Below are 10,047 nucleotides of genomic sequence, written 5' to 3'. Positions count from 1 at the left end.
CCATGTTCAAACGAGCATTGCGGGGTGATTATTGCATTGTTGGTGGTCATGGCCAGTAATGGAAACTCCACATTCCTCTGGTATTGGCCAGTCTATTTATAAAACAACCCTGTATACTACAGCACTCACAATTAACATATTTTTTCATGGTTTTGCAGGACTTCCAGCACTGGTGGTGGCAATATCGATTGGCTTCACCAAGGCCAAAGGTTACGGTACAGCCTCTTAGTAAGTCACGGCCTTCAGCCAAGGGCTTTACATTCTCTATCCCACTATTAAAATGCAAAGGCCATATAACCACACTGCATCGCCATTCCATATGGGATGTACATAGACGCTAAATTATATTTAGAAATGAATGCAAATAAGAGATTTTCTTTAGCATTGTTCAAATAGAAATGCCAACATCATACACATGCATCGGAGTAAATATTTTAATAGTGCACATGGGTAGCAGAAAATGTTTTTGAATCTTCCTTATGAGATTACAGAGTACGCATTACCACCATGAAACCATATACATCATGCTTTATCAAACCATAAAACTAACTCTGCGACAATAATAACAGTAGTTGAAAAGATTTAAAAAATCTGACAGGGAAAGTCACATGGAGAGCATGTGGTAAAGAGTTACTGCATAATGCATGACGGACTGTATAATGTTACATGCAATGTGTATGAATACAAATGTCATTTGTTCAAAGGTCAAGGTGTTTCCTCAAGGGGCAGTGTTCATGTCGCTAGTGGCCAAAGGGGTCAAGTCAGTGGCAGATGCTCCATATTTCTATAGCAGGGACAATCTTTGCAATAAGGCAACTACTACTACATAACATACTATGAAAATACTTCCCATCTCTTGTCGTTAAAATGGATATTCATACTGAAAGTATTTAATTTTCAATTATTGCTGAGTACAATGAAAAATATAGTCCATCCAAAGGTGCACTGTAACAGTACTTGACTCACAAGTAAGTGAGTTACAATACTAGGCTATATTTATTGCCATTGTCTTGGACAGTGTTGTGACATGAAGTATTACACGAACAATGATGTCATTACTCTTTGGTCCTTTATATTAGTCTGCGTTTAACCCCCTCACCCCCAGCCAGGGAAGTCAAACAGACCTCCACTCACCCTAGTAATGTGGAGTTTTCACCACCAGCTCAGGGCTGCCCACAAGAATGAGTAGTATTCTTTGGTTCTTTCGGTAAAGTAACGTAGATATAAAAATACAAATTTAGTGAATAAAAATAAAATTAAAATAATATAAAACTAAAAAAACATTAATGTAGACTGTAGCTTGGTTCTTAACCTCGGTGAGTGTATATTAAAAACTGCCAGTACACTCACCCAGCTTAATAACCATTACTACAGTCTACACTATAGACTGCTAGTACACTCTCCAAACTTACTAACCAGGCTACAGTCTACATTATAGACTGCCAGTACACTCACTCCGATTAAGAACCAGGCTACAGTTTACATTAAATGGTGATTTCTTTAAAAATCATTTTAATCACTTTATTTTTCTATCTACGTGACTTTACCGAAAGAACCAAAGAATATGAATTCCTGCAGTCAGAAAGTTTGAAGTCATGAATGAGTAGGCCTAATACTGAATGATGCTCAACTTAGAATGGGGTCACACTTTGACTGTGTGCCTCTTTGACCTCATGATCCGTCATCTGTTTATTCATTGATATTTGTTTTTTTCTCCCCTAAGCTGCTGGTTGTCTTTGGAAGGTGGCCTCCTGTACGCATTTGTTGGCCCTGCAGCAATGGTTGTTCTGGTAAAGAGACATACGAGTGATCTGCAAGTCACATTCATAACAGTCACTTTATTTTCAAATGATTAATTCAGAAACCTTCACGATACAATTCCGTCGTATAATCTGCATGTGAAACATTACCTATGTTTTCATACTTGTGTAGTGAGTCACTTCTGAGACCCGAATAGTAGGAGGCAACACACGTTGATTCTACACCTTTGAATACTGTTCAAACTCGGGATAACTATAAATTAGTTAGAACAGCCGGCACGCTGTCGACCCACAACGCCGGAGACGAAAATGAAGACCTAGCACCTTGGGTTCCATTCCACCGACAGACAGCCCTTATCCAGGCTCGAGACTTCCTTTTTATGCGCCCTGGCGTGGCCTGGCTCCGCCCTCAGCCACGCCCCCTTCTGGCACCTACCAAAAGGTTCTGGGCCACCTTCCACGTGTCCCCTGCCTGGCTCCGCCCTTGGCTACGCCCCCTTCTGGAACCCACCAGAAGGTTCTGGGCTATATCTCACGTGTCCCCTCGGTCACCTTTGCCCCACATCCTTGACCCCAGCCTATCACGTGCTCCACCAACCGGCCGGGGTGCCCTGTCCTCATATGCCCCCTTCTGCCAGCAGCCAATGCCACTCCGTGGCATTGCATGCTCTGCTGGCAGAAGGGCTGCTACACCCTGCTCTGCCGGCAGGTCGGTCGTTACGCCCACATGTCCTGTCTCTGTCAGTAAGAGTAACCAGCGCTGCGCTCCGCGCTGTAGTGACCCGTTCTATGTCTATGTCGCTGCACTTGTTTCAATGCCATATCCTCTCTAACCACCTTCCTCCCTGTGAATCCAACAGGTTAACATGGTCATTGGGATTTTGGTCTTTAACAAGCTTGTGTCCAAAGAAGGAATACCCGACAAGAGGCTGAAGCACAGGGCTGGGTGGGTTATGCATAGATATGCATGCAGTGTGAAAATGCATGTCCCTTTGGTATACATGTCGGACGTCCGCATGCGTATTACACACACATTTTATACTTTGTTTAACCCCATGCATGCAAACGTATAATTGTATATACCAGATCAATCATTTTTCGTTTTTTGAATTTGCAGTCATTTAAACGTGCCTCGGCTGACCTTGTGTGCTGCATAATACATAGCTGTAATCAGCCGACGAGTGACAAGCGAATGTGGAAATCTGCACAGCGATTGGAATGCTTGCAAACACAATCTGCCACGTGTGTGGAGTCGCGCGGCACTCACATTTCTGCGGGGCATCTCCTCTAACGATATCATCTGCCGACTGATTACAGAGATACTTAGTACCCCCTTCGTTTCCACGTGGGCAGGCCTTGTTAATCATTTCTTTGCAACCCCCCCAAAAGTGGCTTGCGCACGAGCCTGTGTTTGCATTGAGGCAATGTCTGCTAGGGCAACCGTTGTCATGACTCCGCATGAGTCACAGCATTTCCTTTATTTAGAAGCAGGTGACAGCCCATTGAGATTCATGATCTATTTTACAAGAGCGGGCCAGATGAGTGTTCGGGATCATTATTATTCATTATTAGTCATTATCAATAATTTATCGACGTGGGATTTTCACATTTGCCATTTGGACCATGACGACTGTATTTAATGCCATCATGCGGTCATTAATATCCAATTAACGGTGGCGAGCTTGGTTAATACCCAATATTTCTGATGGCGCAGTGATGGGATCCAAACCAATGAACCCGTGCAAACTGCCTACAAGCAACATTAACCACCTTGATGTTTTGGCTGTGGTCTACAAGCTCAAATCAGTACAACTCACACCACCCTTGTCATTAATTCCTTTTTTTATGCCATCAGCATATGCGGTGGAATAACATTTTTGGGCAATGACCGCTCTTAAGAGCAGAAAGTGGGTGGATTTGTTGACTGGCGTATAACATGAACGCCATCTGCCTCGATTGAGCCAAACGGAAAAACTATGTTCACGTTGCGCTGAAAGTCTGCCATTATGCTGTGAAAGAAGATGCTCTGCCGCTGCATTGCAGCAGAAGAGCGATTAAAATGTTGGCAATGGCCAGGCCCCCCCCATGTGTAAACGAATATACTTGTGTCTGTCTGGTTTGGCTGCTCAACATGTTCTGCGTTGGTTTTGCATTTGTTTACAGTCCCATGACTCTGCCTCAAAATGGTTTGACACTTAAATGCTCCAAGTGTGGCGTTGTGTCTGCGTCTGCCTTGTCGACTTCAACTGCCAGCAACGCCATGTTCGTGACCTTGCATTTATGTCATTTCTGTTTTTTGTCATTTTGTATTTTACGCTTTTATCAGTTGCATGCCTTTAATTTTGTTTTTTTTATATATGTATGTAAACGAGAAATGTTGTTCTCAATCGTTTTGTCCAGCTTTCTAGAGTCACGTGTTTGTAACCCAGACAAAAGTCAAGTACACCACATTAATATCGGACAACACATAATCCTTTTCCCAAGTTGAAAACGCATACTGTAGATAAATGATCAGACACTAGTATATCTGGGTATAATACAATTAATAACTGGTTAGTGTTGTGTCTAGAGTGCATGGCTATTGAACGGTTTCGATTTAAAGCTTTCGTGACTGCAGGGATTCATCTTCTTGGTTATTTCGGTAAAGTCACGTAGAAGGGAAATAATAACATGATAAAAATAAAACATAATAAAATACAATTCTCACGATGGTGGGTGAAGGACGCTGTTATTCCGACAGACCTGTTCTTCATCTGAGGACGGCTGCTTGCGTTGTGACCGAAACGTCGTGAGAATTGTTATATTATTTTATTATTTTTATTATTTTATTATTTCCATTCTACGTGATGCCTTGTATAAATGTATCAGTTTTGTACCAATTGAAAGGGTAAAAACCTATTACTATATTTTGCCACTGGTAAATGAGGTCTCATAGTATATATGAGACCTCATTTACCAGCCATCCTCAGGTTAAGAACAGGGCTGTTGGAAAGACAGCGTCCGAACACATTACTCGAAAGACAGCGTCCGGACGCTGTCTTTTCGACAGCCCTGTTCTTCACCTGAGGACGGCTGCTTGCGTTGTGGCCGAAACGTCGTGAGAATTTTTATTGTATTATGTTTTATTTTTATTATTTTATTATTTCCCTTCTACGTGACTTTACCGAAAGAACCAAGAAGATATTGGAAGGTTGTAAGTTAAATTACCAGTCAGGGTAAACTCAACCTATCTTCCACATATCTTCTCGGGTCAATAGAATAAGTGGCACTCTGTAGGAAGTACACAGTACTCATCCAAGTACAGACTGCCCCCACCATTGGATCTTGGAATTTACACCTGTGGCACATGGTGAACAGCGACATTTCAACGCAACCACGGTGGCTAATTTGAGCAGACCAACTCTGTAATACGATTTTAGAATGTGATAATATATCTACCTTTCGATTTAAAGCTTTCGTGACTGCGGGGATCCATCTTCTTGGTTCTTTCGGTAAAGTCACGTAGAAGGGAAGCAATAAAATAATAAAAATAAAACATAATAAAATAAAATAATTCTCACGACGTTTCGGCCACAACGCAAGCAGCCGTCCTCAGGTGAAGAATGAGACATTACCAAGCTAGGAGCTAATATATACGCTGCGTTGGAGGTGCAAGAGCGCCTTAACAAAAAGAATGTGCATATGAAGAGGAATTTAGCATATTCATGGGAAATGCGTAGGAGGTGGGTGGGGGGGGGTTTCATAGTCATATTATGCCCATGCATTATGCAGGATCAACAGCACCAAGGGGGGGTGCAGTAGCATTAACAAAGGAAAAGAATGTTAATAGTATGTAGCTGCAGTTACTAAACAACAACGTAGAAAACTAAAGTATAAACTACATAAAAAACTAAAGTATAAACTGCATAGCACCATCAGTATACTTACTATACTCTACAATAAGCTGACTTACTAACAACAAGTAATACATTACAATTCTACGTCGTAAAAAAAAAAATATATGCTTCCATCTAAACTTTATTCTCTTACATCACACGAGCATACACCGTACTATATACTGCCATAGATAAACCCAACATTAAATTATATACTGTATTGCTATAAACCACCTTATACATTTTAATATAACACTATGTATTATTCTACTCACCCTAATGTGTATCACACTGCTATATGTTTACTATACAATTACGATACTATATATTACTTTGTACATTGTATTAAGCATATAAATGTTATACTATTTGTTATTATACGCTGTACCATTGACCGTCGTATCAATGGGTGAGTCGTGGGGGGGGGAAACTTGCAGCGGAGCAAAGAATCCATTCCCTGCGGAGAATACAATGCCAGTGAGTGGAACGCGGTCTGAAAGTCACCGTAAACGTGAACACAATCAGTTAAGATCCGAAATGGTTTATTACGTCCTTCCAATGATTGCTAAGCCAGAATCCATCTTCTCGGTTAAAATTGTCTCTGTGTTTGTATATGTGGATCGCCTCATGAACGAATCTCTCATGATAGCCAGATGGCTTGCAGAGAACCTCTGTCTTGGAGAAGTCAATGTCATGTGAGCCCACTGAGTTGTAACAGTGATCTGCCACGGCTGAGGTGTTTGTCCAACTCAAACACGTACGCCAAGCTCTTAAGGCTAATGGTTACTCCGACTACACAATCCGCAAAGCCATCACTCCAACCATCAAGAAGGATCCTGTTGAGGAGCCTTTCAAGACCATCACCTTACCCTACATTGCTGGGGTCACAAAAAAGATCTCCAAAATCCTGATTAAACACAAGATCCAGGTCCGATTCAACACAGTACATAAAATCCGTGATCTGGTACCGTCTGTAAAATATGTGGTTCCAGACATACAGTACCCTGGCGTCTACAAACTAAGTTGCCTCTGTGGTAGCAGTTACATTGGGGAAACCAAACGACATGTCTCGGACCGCATCCGTGAACATAAAGCGGACTTGAAACACGGTAGGACAAACACCTCAGCCGTGGCAGATCACTGTTACAACTCAGTGGGCTCACATGACATTGACTTCTCCAAGACAGAGGTTCTCTGCAAGCCATCTGGCTATCATGAGAGATTCGTTCATGAGGCGATCCACATACAAACACAGAGACAATTTTAACCGAGAAGATGGATTCTGGCTTAGCAATCATTGGAAGGACGTAATAAACCATTTCGGATCTTAACTGATTGTGTTCACGTTTACGGTGACTTTCAGACCGCGTTCCACTCACTGGCATTGTATTCTCCGCAGGGAATGGATTCTTTGCTCCGCTGCAAGTTTCCCCCCCACGACTCACCCATTGATACGACGGTCAATGGTACAGCGTAAAATAACAAATAGTATAACATTTATATGCTTAATACAATGTACAAAGTAATATATAGTATCGTAATTGTATAGTAAACATATAGCAGTGTGATACACATTAGGGTGAGTAGAATAATACATAGTGTTATATTAAAATGTATAAGGTATAGGGTGGTTTATAGCAATACAGTATATAATTTAATGTTGGGTTTATCTATGGCAGTATATAGTACGGTGTATGCTCGTGTGATGTAAGAGAATAAAGTTTAGATGGAAGCATATTATTATTATTTTATGACGTAGAATTGTAATGTATTACTTGTTGTTAGTAAGTCAGCTTATTGTAGAGTATAGTAAGTATACTGATGGTGCTATGCAGTTTATACTTTAGTTTTTTATGTAGTTTATACTTTAGTTTTCTACGTTGTTGTTTAGTAACTGCAGCTACATACTATTAACATTCTTTTCCTTTGTTAATGCTACTGCACCCCCCCTTGGTGCTGTTGATCCTGCATAATGCATGGGCATAATATGACTATGAAACCCCCCCCACCCACCTCCTACGCATTTCCCATGAATATGCTAAATTCCTCTTCATATGCACATTCTTTTTGTTAAGGCACTCTTGCACCTCCAACGCAGCGTATATATTAGCTCCTAGCTTGGTAATGTCTCATTCTTCACCTGAGGACGGCTGCTTGCGTTGTGGCCGAAACGTCGTGAGAATTATTTTATTTTATTATGTTTAATTTTTATTATTTTATTGCTTCCCTTCTACGTGACTTTACCGAAAGAACCAAGAAGATGAATATATCTACCCACTGGTGCAGTGTCTCGTTTTATCCAATAGACATGCCCAACAAACTCCAACTAATGTACCTATCCACTGCAGATACTGGTACACGGCGAGAGAGACAACATTCTTGTCAATATCTGTATTTGAATACAAAGTGCAAGATTCGCTAATAGGCTTCAAAAAGCTCTTGATAATTATCTCAGCTATGCAAGTGTTCATATAATTGACCAAGTCGGAACTGGGAAATCTGAGCTGGTTCTCTTTGTTAATCACGACATTGTGCTGCATCATTAAAGCTAAAATAGCAGTGATTTGTTCTCAATTATTTGCTGGAAATCAACGGACCCAAGGAAGCCAATTAAGTAAATTACAAACGCTGTCGGCATGGAGAGCCTGCTGTAAGCCTTGCTCCTGTGGCGCAAAGCTTTCCATCACCCATGGCCATGGCACAGCGACAGCCACAATTCTCACGTGTTAGTTAAAGCAGGAACCGAATGTGCATTCTTGGCAGATGTATTTGAAAGGGTCACTCCTAAATCTATAAGTCTGTGTTCCAACACAGCCCCGTTTCAGAAAGACAACCGCGTCACACATCTGAGGTGTGGCAGCACATCTGTAGCAATGTTGCAATCACAACCTTGAGCATAATGTCAGTCTGCAATGTGCGAGCATGCAAATTAATTATCGTATCATCTCAATGCACGAGCGTATGTACATGTGCAGCATGCGTATGCATACGATCAAGGTAAACTTTACTGACTGGCTTATCGTAGGCAGTTGTAGAGCTGTCTCGGCACGTGTGCACAATAGTGAATTTCAATATTAAACAGCCTCATTAAACAGACACTGACCTGCAAAGCATTGTGGCTGGTACGTGTACAGACTGATAATAGTAATCATGCAAACGATAAGGCTAAACAAAGACCCAGTACGTTTGTATAGGGCCTTGTTTATTAACCTCAAGTCCATATTTTGTATGCCAGTCTCCCGCAATTCACATGTGATTTAGCCCGAGGGTTTTAGTGAATGCATTTTAATCAGCATGTGTTTTAAAGGATCTACTCGGCACACCTCACGAGGCTTTGAGAAAAGACAATCAATGTAGGACAGCACGTACAACTAGGAAAGTGGTTTTCATATACAGGTCCACACTCGGGTTCGAACATTGGCCCATTGTATATACATGTATTACGCAATGTCAATATGGGTTATACGGGTGTATGTTGAATTCAGATATCAAGATGCAAATAACATGATGCCTTTTATAGCGCTCACTACTAAACATGATCAAGACATTGCAAGCGTAGTGAATGTTATAATCTGTTTGAAGACAGTGATAAACCTTCAAAAAACACTGGATCTGTAATCCTCTATATAAAGAATTTAACAAATAAAAAAAAACTTGACACATTTGTCAATAATGCTGCATTAAACAAAAAAAATAATGGGCCACAATTTTGGGCAATGTCTCTTCTTAATAGATTAGTGTCCGAATGTTTTATATGTCTTTTTTTGTTGTAAGGCAGTATTATTTAAGGGAGCGTTAATTGTGCTTGTGCACCGCTGCCAACGCAGCAGCAGCATCGCCAAATAATTTGTTGACCAGAAATTAAACATCAACGCACATTGAGAAGGAGCTCTCTCTCGACTATATATAGAAATGGGAATTCAAGGTCAAAATACATTAAAACAATTATAACGGGAGATTTCAAATGCAAAACGCGTGTGTTTGATTGTACCAAGGTAGACCACAACATCGCATATCGATAACTCAGACATTAAAATATTTAAAAAAAATCACGTACTGTTCTGTAGCATACATATTTATTTAACACAACTGTCTTTAAATTAGACTTGATATCTGCTCTCATCACATAGTGGTAAAGCACATCATCCGAATGTAGCGTGACCACGAAAGCGCATTGCACTTATCTGTAGAGTAGTTCCATATAAAGGCAGCGTGAACGGAAACAAAGTGTGTGCGTTCGTTCGTCTAAAAGTGCCATGCAGTCAAATGTGAAACTGCATTTCTTATATAATAAAACAAATGACAAAACGGCTAATTGAATACCCTATATCATTAAAAGACACATGTCACTTAATCCACTATTATTAACTGCATTACACATTAATAACCATCATCTTCACCGTTGACTTTGC

At 40.7% G+C, this 10,047-nt stretch overlaps 1 protein-coding gene across 10 annotated transcripts in view; it reads left to right on the top strand.

Moving 5' to 3' along the window:
* The window catches only part of LOC133349224 (adhesion G protein-coupled receptor B1-like), a 143,857-nt gene that overhangs the window by 119,047 nt on the left and 14,763 nt on the right, over positions 1-10,047 (top strand). For 8 of the 10 annotated variants that reach the window (XM_061562535.1, XM_061562543.1, XM_061562541.1 and 5 more), the window contains exons 22-25: positions 159-228; positions 1,724-1,790; positions 2,621-2,706; positions 3,924-4,022. In XM_061562535.1, coding sequence (XP_061418519.1) covers positions 159-228; positions 1,724-1,790; positions 2,621-2,706; positions 3,924-4,022 — 322 coding nt within the window. The remainder of the gene's footprint in view (positions 1-158; positions 229-1,723; positions 1,791-2,620; positions 2,707-3,923; positions 4,023-10,047) is intronic. The other 2 variants (XM_061562544.1, XM_061562539.1) reach the window with 1 other exon arrangement.

This window comes from Lethenteron reissneri, chromosome 29, assembly GCF_015708825.2.
Source record: "Lethenteron reissneri isolate LAM-NWPU_2019-01 chromosome 29, ASM1570882v1, whole genome shotgun sequence".
Taxonomy (NCBI): domain Eukaryota; kingdom Metazoa; phylum Chordata; class Hyperoartia; order Petromyzontiformes; family Petromyzontidae; genus Lethenteron; species Lethenteron reissneri.
Note: the sequence above shows the minus strand (reverse complement) of the source record. Positions and strands in the feature narration are given on the sequence as shown.